This window comes from Corythoichthys intestinalis, chromosome 10, assembly GCF_030265065.1.
Source record: "Corythoichthys intestinalis isolate RoL2023-P3 chromosome 10, ASM3026506v1, whole genome shotgun sequence".
Classification (NCBI taxonomy): Eukaryota; Metazoa; Chordata; class Actinopteri; order Syngnathiformes; family Syngnathidae; genus Corythoichthys; species Corythoichthys intestinalis.
Window position 1 is genome coordinate 34,044,529 of NC_080404.1, and position 16,368 is coordinate 34,060,896.

At 39.3% G+C, this 16,368-nt stretch overlaps 1 protein-coding gene across 4 annotated transcripts; it reads right to left on the bottom strand.

Annotated features, from left to right (window-relative positions):
- Window positions 1–1,370: 1,370 nt before the first annotated feature.
- Window positions 1,371–14,764, bottom strand: LOC130923162 (gamma-synuclein-like). 4 transcript variants are annotated; one of them, XM_057848670.1, is made up of 6 exons: window positions 14,493–14,764; window positions 6,327–6,368; window positions 3,329–3,456; window positions 3,108–3,134; window positions 1,862–1,912; window positions 1,371–1,754 (listed from the first exon to the last, which is right to left on the bottom strand). In XM_057848670.1, the coding sequence occupies exons 1-5, from the start codon at window positions 14,611–14,613 to the stop codon at window positions 1,862–1,864; spliced, it is 369 nt and encodes a 122-aa protein (XP_057704653.1). In that variant the 5' UTR covers window positions 14,614–14,764; the 3' UTR covers window positions 1,371–1,754. The 4 variants fall into 4 exon arrangements, with proteins under 4 accessions (XP_057704653.1, XP_057704652.1, XP_057704655.1 ...); XM_057848669.1 differs by having other exon boundaries at window positions 1,371–1,757; window positions 14,493–14,761; XM_057848672.1 differs by lacking the exon at window positions 3,108–3,134 and having other exon boundaries at window positions 14,493–14,758.
- Between the last annotated feature and the right edge of the window lie 1,604 nt (window positions 14,765–16,368).

Below are 16,368 nucleotides of genomic sequence, written 5' to 3' on the forward strand. Positions count from 1 at the left end.
GTACTCTGATTGACGCCGGACGGGCAGACGACGTCACCGCCGCTGACGGGCCACCCGAACTAGCCACTGTCTGACATGTATCCATTACGCAGCGCTTTGTTTACATTTGCAGCAATAATGACACTTGCTTTACAGCAGCTAATCCGATACACGGTAATACGGCTCTGGGTAATACTATTAGGCCGTTGTTTGAGCTTGCATACCCACGTGTGTGTTGTATTGTGACTGAGTCTTGTTAACCAAGTAAAGGCAGCGTTAACAAAAGTCATCTGACCGCTCGTCATTTTACAGTCAACACTCAGAGTTCTCAACTTCGCATTTGACAGCATATGTGCTGCGTACCTCCTCGCCAGCTGTTTGCTCGCCATTCATTCAACTGTGCATTTGATCGCTATTTTGTTACACTCACGCTTTTTCGGTGAGGTATTTTGTGTTCATTCGTTATTGGATCGTTTTTGTTCACCACTGTAAATAAGAGCACCGCAGCAGTAGAGGTAAACTGCCGTTTTCGTTCAACCCGTTTTGTTTAGTGTAGAAGCCAGGGTAGTGGCTGTATTGTTTTTTCTTTTTTTACGATCAGGGTTTACTTAGCGGGTGGGGTTCAAGTGTAGTTTCATTTTGTTTGTTGTTTTGGCCTGGGCTTACGCTGAAGCCAGCTTCTTCCGCATTTTGTATATTTTGTTCATTGCGAGTTCGACTTGTGTGAATAAATTTGTGTCCACTTGCAACTTGTGTGCGTGGCTCGTTTTATGTTACGTCCTTAGCAGCCGTCCGTGGGACGTAACAGTGGGATTATGGGAAGCATGAGCGGGCATTCCGCGCTTGCGTTAAATGTGTCAAATATTTTAACGTGATTAATTTAAAAAATTAATTACCGCCCGTTAACGCGCTAAATTTGACAGCACTTTACATTCTGTCAGAAACTCGTTCGGTACGTCCCCGTACCGTTACACCCTTAATACATACATAATTTGTTTAATCCAGGCTAAGGGGGTTTATCTGCAAATGATCAAGATTGCTGTATATAAAAGGGATACAGGAAGCAGTTTTGTGAAGCAAACCAAAAGTTTACGTGTCCCCAAAAAAATAATCGCACATTTTGCAATTGGACTATTGTACATACGCACATTGCGATGGCGATATTCAGACGATAAATTGTGCAGGCCTAGTACCTACCTACCTTTTTTGTGTGCCCCTCTTCGATTTTAGTTGTTCATTCTTTACACCTTGCAAAGTTTCATCATGCAGTATGGCAATGTAATGCTGTTTGGAACTGTCAATGACTACTGCACATCTGTTTTTTACTAGTCGTGTAACTTCGTACATTATTTGAAACAACACCAAAATAAAAGTTCCGGAAAATAAGCACATTCAGACGTTAAAGGTATCTTTATTTCATTTCAACAATTTTATAAAAGAAAGTAGCACTGAAGCTCAGTTAATATCAGCGACATTGACTGCATATAAGTTTGTTAAGTGTACGTGGTGATTAAATCATGATGTGTGTGTTTCTGTTTCATGGCAAAGCGACATGCATGGCTAAAGGCATTGGCTTCGACTTTGACTTCCATCCTTATGATTGGATGCTTGAGGCAGCAAAGTTGAGCCTGAGTGATGTCACTCTACACACTGACCAATCAGCCGAGAGCTGTGTGGGGCAAGGGCGTAATGCTGAGGAAGTGTAGCCATGACAACACGAGGGAAAGGCGGGGATTGGTCTTTCTCCTCATCGGACAGGCAGCAACAGGATGTCACTGCTGACAGGCGAGCGGGACAGAAAAGATCATCACATTCAACTTTTTATGTGATTAGTTTAATTTTTACATTATATATTTTTTAAGATTTTTAATGAAAAACTCACCTACTGAGCAGCTTGTTCGGTCTGTTCTTCATTTGTCTTTGGACCGTCATCCTGCAGGAAACAGAACACAGTGGTCATGTGACCGCCGCCATTTTCTTCCACCTACATCTACTGTATATTCATAACGGGTTTTCACAAAGTAACTCTTTGTTCTTTGTTACAGCATTCCGCTGGTGACTCAACTGTTCCGTTCTTTAGTATTGGAGATTTTAGAGTTCTGTGTTTTTATAAGGAGTCATTAAAGTTCCCTGCCCTATGCCACTCATACATAATTTAAATATTGTAATTTGAAACATTAAATACTGTAAAGGGATTACATTTGGTAGCAACTGGATTTGCTGGATTTACTATGTACTGTACTGGACACACCTACCATATTTCTTGTGGCTTTGAGAGCTGAGTTTTCAAAAATCACTCTTGATTCATATTTAGTTGGAATATTTAGGAGCATATGAAATAATTTAGGAAGTAATTCAGTTATTTATTTCTCGTAAGGTCTTCTTGTGATGAATAGGCCGAACAAATTCCATGTTGTTCAGTCAAACTCGCTCCAGGGGCTGAATTTTTTAAAACATGCACACGACACCGCTGAATCCTTTTCAGGGGTGTCACACTGACAAGCACGACAAAATAGAATGAAATAAATTCAGATAAATACATTAAAATAAATACATATTAACATCAGGGGCTGCAGCTCTGTCGGTTTGGGTGTCAGTAAATGGGAGTAAAATTGTAGGAGTTTTTTTTTTCAGCAAAATCATACTAAAAAGCTTATTTACGTTGTTACGAAAGTGAGAATGACACAAGATGATGTTAGTTAAAGGAAAACGTCGATTAGCCACGGTTGGAAGCAGATTAAGGCACATGCTGCAAACATTATCCAAAGATTAGTCAACATTAAAATACACCTGACAACTGTTAATGGCTCAAACATTAGGTGGTATCAAAGGCATGACAAACATCACTTTTTTTTTCTTCTTTTTTTAAAAAAATATGTCATAAACTGATAACATCTGCTATGCTCTTACTGTATATATGCAATACTTTGGAGGAACACACTTAGTTACCGAGTAAAAATCATGAATCCCCCGCAAGCATGAGTTTCTTTTAAAGTGAATTATTAAAGTGACTCCGATTAGAGCTGTTACAGTGCAAAAGCATTAATGGACAGCAGCGTCATAATTTGCGAGCTGCCACAGACTCATGCCATGCAATCAGTCAGTCATTCATCCAAACAATCAGGCACCTCCTCGGTCGCTGGTACCCCTTCCTCCTGTTTCCATCCAGCCCAGAAATAAATAGAAATAAAGAGCAATTGGTCAGTGACGACTTTCAAAGTCCTCTCATATGAGAATTGTGTAGGCCGGGTATTTTTCTTCACATCGAGTTACAGTATATTCCATCAACAACTGGTACAACAAAATTTTGAACAACAAGAAAAATATGCATAAATTTGTCATTTCTCACCACAGTGACGAATCCGGTGGATAAGGCGGCGTTCTCCACGCTGTCTACCGTAGCTTGAGCTACCTCGTTGGCCCCAGTTACGGCAGCATCGGCCACAATGTTGGCTTGCTCATTTGTCTTTTGGGACACTGGAAGGAAATTAGTACGGTCATTTTTTCCTATTGATTATATTGTGTCCTTAATGGTACTCAGCTCGTGTACCAAAACAATTATTCATTTAACTGATGAGTTATATACATAAGAATCCCTTTGTCACAATGGCGTAGGTTTGCATAAGGACGGTGGGGACAAATCACTACCAACTTTTAAGGATACTCAAATTGTCCCCACCACCTTTGAAGCAACCTTATTTGCATTATATGAACTTCAGTTATATAGGTAATTTAGATTGTCTCCCCATATGTTGTAAGGATAGAATTGACCCTAACATTTTTAAGTGAATTATTTTCATTTTTTTTCCCAGACTTACCACTTTACCCTTTACCCCTTTTTACTGCTGAGTGTGCCAGTCCGTTTTTCCCCTCAAATGGCACTTGGCACCCCCACCTCCCCCCACAGACACACACATCCACTCACAGCCCCATGCTGCCTCCTCTGCCCCCTTCGAAGTAGAGTGATATTCGAAAGTTTTTCGGCCAGCAGCAGCTGCAGCAGTCATTGTATGTAATGTAAAAAGACATCAATGTTGTGGAGGTGGGGAACACGTCACTAATTTTGCTACTGAAAGTCCGACCTGTATAAGCGTTATCATAACATTAAACTGTGTAAATTTGGTAACCTGCAAAACTTGAGTAGGAATCTGCTTAGAGAGGTCCTCCTGTATGTATTTTGTACTGTTAACGTTAAACTGTGAGAAAAGTAGTTAACCGAAGCTTACCCCTTTCTCCACAATTTTCATTTTTATTTTATGTGGTTTTAAAGCAGCCCAATGGAGCTTTCATTGTTTGTTGAGTTTGGCTGTGCTTGTGGCCATAGCAGTAGTGTCTTACCTGAAGGCTGAACTTTTATTTATTTTTGTTATTCCCTGACATGAGGTTTTTTCAGTTATATTTTATTCATATATTATATATACGTTATATTAATTTCTCAACAATGTTGAGTGGTCTTATGACAAATGTTTATTTTTTGCATTCCTGGATAGTTGAGATTATTAACAAGTTTGTATGTATTGTGTATTTTAATATAATTGGAGTTATGTTCAAATACTGAAATATAAATATTCTAATTAAATCCAGATATTTTTTCTGGAAGTTTAACCTCAGCCAATACATATGAAAGTTAGTATAAGTCAATACAGATGTATTTTGCATTGATCATTTAGCCTATCAATTAATTAGGGTCATATTCATGAGAAATGTAGCCCTGACCTCAATTCAACGAATCTGTTTGGTCTTATTAATGTCCTGTTCACAGCAAAAACTGTACATGCAAGTTATGCTGTTATATCGTCCATAGCAATGTTGAGACCAAACCTACACCCTTGCTTTGTCATCTTGGAAATGGTAATAAGCTAAACGATTCCGATGCTGTAGAGTCACGGCTTTCGCTAAATGACATTGCCGATGAAGGGCAATCCTTTCAAGGTCCCCCCCCCCCTCCCCCCCCAAAAATAACAAAAGGAAATGGTTAAGAAATGTTGTTGTTTGGTCCTTTTTCCAAAAACAGAGGTTAAAACAAGCAGTTTCATACTTCCATAACTGTTTTTTTTACTTTACCAAGACTAATCTTCCACCTCCAAATTCAAGGTCCCTCCTTCCAACAATTAATAATTATGTAATTTAAAAATACAACTATATTTGCTTTTGATATCTATAATATCTCCTTATTGCCTTGTTTCCACATCGTATTGAATCCTATTACTTCCAAGTCAATAAACCCGATATGTCTCTAAAGATTTTTTGTAGGGTTGTTCCGATCATGTTTTTTTGCTCCCGATCCGATCCCGATCGTTTTAGTTCGAGTATCTGCCGATCCCGATATTTCCCGATCCGATTGCATTTTTTTTGCTCCCGATTCAATTCCAATCATTCCCAATAATTTTTCCTGATCATATACATTTTGGCAATGCATTACGAAAAAAATGAATAAAACTCGGACGAATATATACATTCAACATACAGTACATAAGTTCTGTATTTGTTTATTATGACAATAAATCCTCAAGATGGCATTTACATTATTAACATTCTTTCTGTGATCCACGGATAGAAAGACTTGTAATTCTAAATGTGACTTTGTATATTGTGACTAAATATTGCCATCTAGTGTATTTGTTGAGCTTTCAGTAAATGATACTGTAGCCATTTAACTGTTAACTGCCCAAATGCATGATGGGAAGTGCAACCATGACTGTGCGTAGTTGTACCAATTGATATATCTTCTCTGCGTAGGGACATAATAGAGGGTGTTAAGAAAAAGATCAATTACTTCCTTTCTTCCCCACATTGCTTCCCACGATATTCCTAATCGTAGGGAGAGGGATTGTAAGGCTTTAGCCAATTAAAAAAGGCCAATTGCTGCCAAAATTCACTTTTCTCATTTTGCGCTGCCTTAAGCTCTATATATAGGTAAAACGGCGCCATTATAGATTGAACGCGACAATGCGTAAGTGGGTTGTGCAGCGCATGCGTTAATTGAGTTAAATATTTAAACGTGATACATTTTTTTAAAAATTAATTACCGCCGTTAATGGAATAAATTTGATAACCCTACCTTAAGCCTAAACTAAAGACTCTGGATGAGTGTAGCATATTATGTCTGTAACGTTAAATACAATTAGAAAACGATTTAATTCGAATATATATATATATATATTAAAAAAAATGGCATGTCCGATATTTTTTTGCCGATTCCGATACATTGAAAATGACGTGATCGGACCCGATCGATTGGCATCCTCTCAAATTTTTTGTATCAAATTACAATGTGAATATGCATGCCGAAGATTGCCTACTCAAGTATATGTATCTATTGTATGACAAAATCTATTAGTTTGTACCTGTGTTGACGCCGGTCACCACGCCCTCCATCGTCTTGTTTCCTGGAAGAAACATCAATAAGCAGATGACAAGTGTGCAAATGTGGAATTTAGGACGGCTTTATGAACCACACATGTTGGTTCGGTGAACCACTTTCCCTCGTTAGCTTGAGAGATAATGAATTATTAATGATGTTACCGGATTACACTGCCATTCAGTGGCAGTATGGGAAGAATGAGGAGATGAAAGAATGAAATATATTTTATAAATGTGTTGCAATGCATACTGTATATACCTCTGTGAAAGTGGTCTTTAAAACAAGCAAAAATAATTAAAGATTATAGGGCACAGATTTACTGTAATTTATTGGCTGTCATTGACGGCGTGAGATGTCCAACCCATTTTGTCTGGGAAAGGCTAGCAATAGATGATCGCAAATCAAGCCCTGCCCTCAATGGCACTGAAAGATCAGCATTGACAGCAAGTCTGTTGCTGTCAATGGCAGGCAATGAGTTAATAATAAATTATCTTTTATTGAATTGAGAAAAATGTAAACTTAGTTTAATTTACCCTCATTTTTAAAAGGATTCCCCGATGTAAGTAGCAAGAGATTTTCTTGGAATGCAATGTTCTTTCATCACTATGCATAATATCTCATCACAAAAACAAAAAAAAAAAATCCACATTACCCTGTTCCAAAATGAACCTGTCTTATCCAAATATGCTTTTGCATCCCACAAATGTGTCTGTTTGTGGCACTTGTGCACTTTTCTTTACATTCTTTCCTTGTGCAAAGTGCAGATTTATTGAACGGTGCACAGGGACAGCATCTGCAACAAAATGATGTTGTAGTCCTTTGGTGGTGGTCTCTGGGTTGTTTTTGACCATTCACAGTATCTTTCGCCTTGGCATTTTGATATTTTTCTTTGCTTGACTCTTCTGGCCTTAATAAGTGTTTGTAGTCTTTTATTTCTACTTATGTTTCTAACAGTAGAAACTGGCTGCTGAAATGTAAGTGGTAGCTTTTTGTAGCTTTCCCATGAAGGGAACCACGGAAAGACTTGTAGTTCTCTAAAGATAAATGTTAGTATGGGTTTATGAGATTAATTGATTGATTGATATGTTTTCGTTTTAGTAAAATTTGAAAATTTAGTTTAACTAGTAGGTCGTCATTGTTGTTGACGACGCAATGCACTTTGGGCGGTGACGTCACGGGGCAGCGCTGCCGTTCTTCCACAGTGTCACTCGTTAGCTACACAAACATATCATCAGTTCTGCCCTTCCAATTTGAACCCGAGCGGAAAAGTGATGAGCAGGACTGCACTGTCAATATTTCACAAAATGATCAGCAAAAGCAATTAAATGAAAGTCTCCAGCGGGATTTCAGCGTGATGATACATTCATGATTTTCCTTATAAGGCAATCACGACACACACACGCTGTCTATCTGTGCACCAAAACCTGCTAGGGAAACGCAACAGAAAAGAAAATGCGGCTGGCTTGACCACGGAATTAAAAAACGCAGCTTACTTGAGACAGCAAGCAGACAACAATAACATAGGGATTGCGTGAAAGGGCTTATTGAACACACACAAAAAACACGCGATTGGGATAAGGGAGACACAAAAAGGGTCTGTGACAGCAGGTCGGGATCAATTAAAAAAAAAAAAAAAAAAAAAAAACGAGGAAAAACCGTGGTGACAGGCAGACAAAGGGAAAAAAAAGGCAATGATGCAACCAACAACGAAGGAATATACAAACTGTCAAATGGCAGCAAGTCAATACAAGCCGCCTAGGATCGGTTTAAAAACACTGCTGATGAGCTGGAATTGGATGCAGGTATGACTTTGCGAAGTCATCTCACATCTCTGTAACAAAACAATCTGACCAGCAGCAGAATGTGACAAAATCATGGCAGTCGTCATACTAGCTTCGCTTGCTAGCTAGCACAGCTATTTTTCTAGTCCAGGCCAACTGCGTCATCACCCCCAGCATGTATTGGGCGCGTAAAACATGGCGCCCTCCGTAGGTCAAAACATGTACTAAATATTATTGTTTTTAAATCAGTGGCAATAATATACAGTGGTACCTCTACATACAAAGTTAATTCGATCCAGGACCTTGTTTGTAAGTCAAAATGGTCATATGCCGAGCAGGATTTTCCCATAGGAATGCATTATAATTCCATTAATTCGTTCCACAGCTAAAAAAACCTACACTAAATCCTTAATAAATACTTCTGTTACTATTACAAATAGCAATTACATAGAGCAAAACAAAGAAATTATGAATAAAAATCGGAATATAATAATAGTAATAGTAATACCTGTAATAATGTAACGAATCGGGTTGCAATGTGGCGAACTTTTTTTGCTGTACCTGAACGCAACGCTGGGCTGACGTGACTGTGAGCAAGAGAGCGCAGTTCAATTTTACTTTCTGTTTTGATGCTGGCGTCGGTGTTGCACAAGTTGATGGAATAATTGACGAAGCTGGCGATTTCTTTGGCGATGTTACCATAATAACAATTGTCACCTTAACATATAAAGACTGGTGAACGGAGAAGGACCGCCAGCCGAGATCAACATTCGACGGCCATATTGTCGACCCAGTTCATGGATGCACACACCATGCTTATATTTTTCTATCATCGATGGTAAGAGTCACCTTCTCTTTTTTTCTCCACCTGCACTAACCTTTTTGGATCCAGTGTTGATTTCTCTCAAGAAAATCAGCCGTGCGTCCGTCTTCCAGCAGAGCAAAGAAACTGCGGCGCTGTCAAAAATCGTCGCATTTCGAGCATGTCGTCGGATGTAGAAACAAATGGAGAGTCAAATTTTACATCGGATGTCGAAAAGATTGTGATTCGAAGCGATCGTATGTCGAGGTACCACTGTATGTCTCTAATAACATATTTTCATAAAAGAGAAAAATTGTGGCTTATTAGAGCCTACAATTAAGTCAGAAGATCCCTTTAAACTATTATTTTGAGTTATCTTTTCATTCCAGTCCTGCGACAGCTGTTTTGAGGCCCCCATGTTGGCACTCTGCTGGAGATTCAAAAATACCATGTTCTCATGAGTGCACGCATCTTTCTATGCGGTTCAAGGATGCCGTGCCAATTTTTGTTTCCAATTAACCAGTGCTCAAAAGTTACAGGTATTAAGATAAACAAAATAGGAAATGAAGGGAACACACATTTTTGCAGCAGTGTAATTTTGTTTTGCTGTATATTGCACATCTTCCGTTAGTCTGATTAACCTAGTTTCAAGGTTGAAATGCTACCCCAGTGGTCCCCAAACTATTCCACATCGGGCTGCAGCGGGTGCAGGATTTCTTTCAAACAAAAAAGGATGACACCTTTGCCCCAATCTAGTCTCTTACAAGTGTAATCAGTTGATTGTAGTCAGGTCCTGCTCGTTTTAGCAGAAACCTCATTGGTTAAATGGTCTGTGCTCGATCAGAAGAAACAAAAACCAGGACCACAGCGGCCCTTGAGGAACGGTTTGGACACCCCTGTGCTTCTCTGTCCATCAGGTTTTTTTGGTGCTATATCTAAACAAAGTTGCTGATCCATATATCCAATGATTTATGAATGAAAATCATGGGTGCCAAAGTTTTTTTGTACCACTGTATGTGGACATCATATTTTAGGTCATGTCTGTCACTCTTGTACAATACCAAATGTTAATATTGTGGTCTACATGGAAGTGTGATGTCCACATGTGAATGCCAGTTCTTTTTTAGGTTTTTTTAATCATAAAAATAGTCACTTGCCCTATAAAACCATTAATTTAAGCAAAATTGTTTACCTACAGATCATGGCTTCTTTATTATCATCAACAATCTTTGTGTTACATCACAAGGTTACAAGCAGGAAAAACAATCTCAGGAACAAAAAGCCACTGTGTGTCTGCTCTCAGATTTTTGAGGCCATCATTGTTCTCTGAATTAAAAAAAAAAAAAAAAAATCATAACCCACACATTCACTTGTTATGCTGTGTTCCTTCTTGTGTCCATTGGGTTTCACTGTAGTATTAAAGTAGCTTCTATTTAGCTGAGCTGTGAACCGTTGCAACGAAAAATAAGTCAGATGGTGAGTGTTAGACTGTGATCATTTGTTATAATTTCTAATTTTCAATGTTTTTTTTTTTTACTCACGCTGACATTGAAAACATTGATATATTTTGTTTTTGCAGCAGTTATTGACATGAAATACACTTCCATTTCTGTCATAAGGAAGTTACTCAGCAAATTTACTTTTGCGAATAGAAAATATGTATGATGAATAGGAAGTAAAATTTATGTCAATGGTGACTTCAGTATCTCAAGTCATTTTCCTCGAGTCCAAGCAAAAAATCTGCATCACGGCGGAGTGTATCTTAAAAAACATCACATTAACACCACATGACTTCAAAAGCCGCAATTTCGGAATTTTTGCATAAATGAGTGATATATTTTGTTCAGTTAGTCATCTAAATCACAGGGATAATCCAAAAGTTGATCTAAGTCATTACCACACAAACAATTACAGTGTATGTAATTTGGATTGTTGAAGACCAAGTTTTATACAAATCTTCTTGTAGTCTTTTCAAGTATTTCATGTTCATATTTAAAGTCATGATCTCAAGATAATTGTGCACATATCCGACTGACGTAGGAGAGACCAGTTATGAATTCTAAAGGGTCATTTACCTATAGCCCCTTGTCCTGTGAAGGTTTCCTGGTTTCTTTTAGTTTAAGCAGACTGTTTATTATTAGGGCCCGAGCACTAGACGTGCGAAGGCCCTATTGTAATGCAAAGGATTATTATTATTATTATTATTATTATTATTATTCTTCTTTCTTCATGGCAAATGAAAATGGCCAATTTGGAGGCCTGAACATGCACGAAAAGTCACCAAAATTTGCACATACGTGCAGATTCGCGTAAATTTCGATAATCTTGCGTCGTTTTGAAAAAATGTCAAAAAATGGCTCAGTGGCGCCCCCTTGACCCTTAAAATTTTCAAAAAGGCCTCTCCTCTCAGGTTTTCAACGTAGAGCAATGAAATTTGGGGAGTAGATACCTTATGCCTAACTGTTCAAAAAAGCCTCTTGCACCCATATTCCAAATCCAACAGGAAATCGGGTATTTTGGATCGAATGTGAAATTTTTTCGGTTCACAGTTGGAGTTTACGTTTGGAGGCTTGAACATGCACGAAAACTCACCAAAATTTGCACATACATTCAACTTTGCGTAAATTTTGATAATCTACAAAAAAATTTAACAAAATGGCTCAGTGGCGCCCCCTTGAAATTTTCAAAAAGGCCTTTCCTATTAGGTTTTTTCAACGTAGAACGATGAAATTTGGCGAGTCGATACATTGTGCAAAACTGCTCCAAAAAGTCTCTTGCACCCATATTCCAAACCCAACAGGAAGCTGGAAATTTTGGGTCAAATGCGAAATTTTATCGATTTACATTTGAGACCTTGTCGCTGAAGGATAAAGTTGGATCGTCTTCAAAATTGGTCAGACTATTCAGGAGACCTATGAGATCTTAAGTTTTCAAAATGGTGTGTTTTCATTCAAGGGTCTGGCCTGGGCGTGGTCCCAAAGTCGGCCATTTTTGGGCAAAATACCAAATTCAGAAAATGATTAAAAACTCCGTGATACAACGTTCAATCTTTTTCATTTCTAGCATGTATATGAGATATCCCAGCCTGAACACGACTGCATTGAAATATTACCCATTAGGCCTGGCGCCCCCTAGTGGGAACAGGAAATGGCCTTCTTTACAAGACAGGCTCCTCCTCCAAGGGAAAAAAATCTATTGACCTCAAACCTGTTTCAGGGGAGCCTCAAGACATGTGTTCAGGTCCCTGATGAAAAATATTGAGATTTCGTTGAAGCGGAGAGGTCCAAACTGGAAGTGAAAATGACCGTCAACAATTTGTCTCGCCAAAAATTTTGAACAGTCATAACTCGGCAGATATGCAACATATCTGCGCCAAACTTTCCGTGTTTGTTGAGAGTCATACCCTGAAGGTTCTTGTAGGGGTCATTTGCATCAACTCTACAGTGCCAACTAGTGGCGACAGAAAGAAGTTTTAAAAAAGGCCTTTCCTATTGGGTTTTTTCAACATAGAGCAAGGAAATTTGGGGAGTAGATACCTTATGCAAAACTGCTCCAAAAAGTCTCTTGCACCCATATTCCAAATCCAACAGGAAATCGGGTATTTTGGATCGAATGTGAAATTTTCATGGGTTCACAGTAAGAGTTTACATTTGGAGGCTTGAATATGCATAAAAACTCACCAAAATTTGCACATACATGCGGCTTTGGATAACGTTCGATAATCTTGCAACGTTACGAAACAATTTAACAAAATGGCTCAGTGGCGCCCCCTTGAAATTTTCAAAAAGGCCTCTCCATTTAGGTTTTTCTAACATAGAGTGATGAAATTTGGAGAGTCAAAACTTTGTGCAAAACTGCTCCAAAAAGTCTCTTGCACACACATTCCAAATCCTACAGGAAATCGGGTATTTTGGATTGAATGTGAACTTTTTATCGATTTACAGTGTGCACATTTTACACCTTGGCACCTAGGGAATTAGTTTGATCATTCTCAAAATTGGTGAGACTGTTCATGAGGCATATGAAATCTTAAATTATAAAAATGGTGTGTTTTCATTCACGGGCCTGACCTGGGCGGGGCGCCAAATTCTTCCATTGTTTCGCCAAAACACCGAATTCGGAAAATGACTGATAGCTCCCTCATACAACGTTCAATCTATTTTAAATCTGCCATGTGTGTGAGGTATACCAGCCTGAGCAGGACTGGATTGAAAATTTATCATTTGTGCCTGGCGCCTCCTAGTGGGAACAGGAAATGCCCTTTTTTACGGGACACACTCCTCCTCTAAAGGGAAAAAATCAATCTACCTCAAACCTGCATAAGGGAAACCTTAAGACCTGTCTTCAGGTTCCTGATGAAAAATATTGAAGTTTCGTTGAAGCGGAGGGGTCCAAACAGGAAAGTGAAAATGACTGTCAACAATTTTTCTCTCCAAAAACTTTGAACAGTCATAACTCGGCAGATATACAAGATATCTGCGCCAAACTTCCCGTGCTTGTTGAGAGTCATACCCTGAAGGGCCTTGTAGGGGTCATTTGCATCAACCCTACAGCGCCAACTAGTGGCGATAGAAAGTCACTCGTTTTTCCAAAACATGTCCAGTTCTTTTCATGTTGGTCATTGTAGTTTCAAGACCTATTAAAATACTTTTTTACGGCCCATGTCCACGTGTCTCTGTCTGTTGCCGTGACGACCCTTTGTTCGCCATTTAAAGGAAATATTTTTTTTCAGAGACTCAGGGAGCTTATAGAGCCACAATAGTTGGCACACTTGGTCGAATTGGCCCAGTTAGAAGATTAATTTTGGTTTTGAATAAGGGCTTGACTGCACAGCTCAGTAGTGGCTCCTTTTTTGTAGTACTCTCTCCAATAGGGGTTTTTATCTCTTTGGTGTGGGAATGTAAATAGGCGACTTTCGAGCATGTTAGGTTCTAATGAGATGATTAGAGAGGAGGATCTGCCACCACCCTGACCTGCACACAGTCCGAGTTGCGTGACGTCCGAGTTGCGCTAGATTGCGAGGGCCCGTTCAGTCCTGCTTGCAGGCCTAGTTATTATTATTATTTATTTAGGTTATCAGCCCACATTTGATGAACAATTTATGCAGCTGGCTTTCTCAGGTCAAATGCATTGAATGTCTAACACTGACAATGGCTGTGAAGGACTTAAATAATATGTATCATGAATCCATATTTTATTGTGTAAGAACTATAAAGGATTTGTAATGTATTTCCATTTCTAATATTGAAACAACCATAAGACTTTTAATCTAGCCCAAGCCACACCCAGAATGTTGCCTTGTCTTCCTCTGCACGCCTCACCCCCAACACACACACACTGCCCCCTGTCCCATCCTAAACCTTAATCTCCATCGCTTGCATTTGAATTTTCAAAACCTCACTTTTGCTGCCACCACAGATGAATAAAATTCTAATTTAGGAAACTTCAACTGCCCTGATCCCTGAACCACACGAAATATTTCAGTATTCTTTCTTTTGAAAGAAATCCATCAAAGTGCACTCATTTCCTATCATGATTAAGCAACTTTTGGATTTTCCCTACTCACCAACATACATGACCCCCTCCTTGGTCTTGGCGGCGGCCTCCTCCACGCCAGCTTTGGTTTTCTCAGCAGCAGCCACCACACCGTCCTTGGCGATGGAGAAACCTTTCTTGAAAACGTCCATGATGCTGCTTCTTTTTCTTGCGCTGCCTCAACTGTCCCGTCCTCTTCTGCTCTGCTCTTTCTTCTAATGGAGGAGAGGGGAGGAGGTGAGGGCGAGAGCGGCTATGCCAACATGGGAGAAAGAGAGAGAGAATAAGTGGTGCAGAGGAAGGAGGAACATGAGTGCCAAATGGAGAGAAAATAAGTGGCAAGAGAACAGAAGCTTCTCATTCATTTCCATACTTTCCCTTTCAATTAGTTTCAAAGTCAATTACAAACAAAAGTTGATGTGTTCACTAAACATCAAAAGCAACAAAACTGGAGAGGATGCGGCCACGCCCCCTCAGGGGAAAGGAGCCCTCCTATTGGTCGAGATTTAACTGCATGATTGTCACTCGAGTTTTTCCTTTTTTTGAAGAGCAAAAATCATAAACTTGTCACAAATCTTAAGATGTATGCATACAGGACTGCACTGCATCACAGAGAGTTTGTAGGTAATTGAAATCAAGAAGATTATTTATCCTTTTAGTACAGGGATCCCTCATTTTTTTAGTCCCCCCCCCCCAAAAAAATTGTGTGTGTTCAATGTATTTATTTAGATTTAGCATCAGAAAGAGATACATGTAAAACATGTTTTTTCCCCAAAGTATAATAAAAAATGTGTATATTTAGAGTATACAGTGGTGCAAATAAGTTTTTAGTCAACCGCTAATTGTGCAATTTCTTGCACTTGAAAATATTAGCGAGGCCTGTAATTGTCAACATGGGTAAACCTCAACCATGAGACAGAATGTGGGGGGGGGGGACAGAAAATCACATTGTTTGATTTTTAAAGAATTTATTTGCAAATCATGGTGGAAAATAAGTATTTGGTCAATACCAAAAGTTCATCTCAATCCTTTGTTATGTACCCTTTGTTGGCAGTAACAGAGGTAAAAAAAAAATTCTGTAACTCTTCGCAAGCTTTTCACACACTGTTGCTGGTATTTTGGCCAATTCCTCCATGCAGATCTCCTCTAAAGCAGTGATGTTTTGGGGCTGTCGTTGGGCAACACAGACTTTCAACTCCCTCCGCAGATTTTCTATGGGGTTGAGATCTGGAGACTCCAGTCCACTCCAGGACCTTGAAATGCTTCTTACGAAGCCACTCCTTTGTTGCCCTGGCTGTGTGTTTGGGATCATTGTCATGCTGAAAGACCCAGCCACGTCTCATCTTCAATGCCCTTGCTGATGGAAGGAGATTTTCACTCAAAATCTCTCGATACATGGCCCCATTCATTCTTTCCTGTACACAGATCAGTCGTCCTGGTCCCTTTGCAGAAAAACAGTCCCAAAAAAATCACATTGTTTGATTTTTAAAGAATTTATTTGCAAATCATGTTGGAAAATATGTATTTGGTCAATACCAAAAGTTCATCTGAATACTTTGTTATGTACCCTTTGTTGGCAATAACGGAGGCCAAACGTTTTCTGTAACTCTTCACAAGCTGGGAGAATGTGTTATGGCCATAACACATTCTCCCAGTCCTCTTCTGGATCATCCAAATGCTCTCTAGCGAACCGCAGATGGGCCTGGACGTGTACTTTCTTCAGCAGGGGGACACGTCTGGCAGTGCAGGATTTGAGTCCCTGGCGGCGCATTGTGTTACTGATAGTAGCCTTTGTAACTGTGGTCCCAATTCTCTGTAGGTCATTCACTAGGTCCCCCCGTGTGATTCTGGGATTTTTGCTCACCGTTCTTATCATTTTGACGCCACAGAGTGAGGAGGGAGTTGAA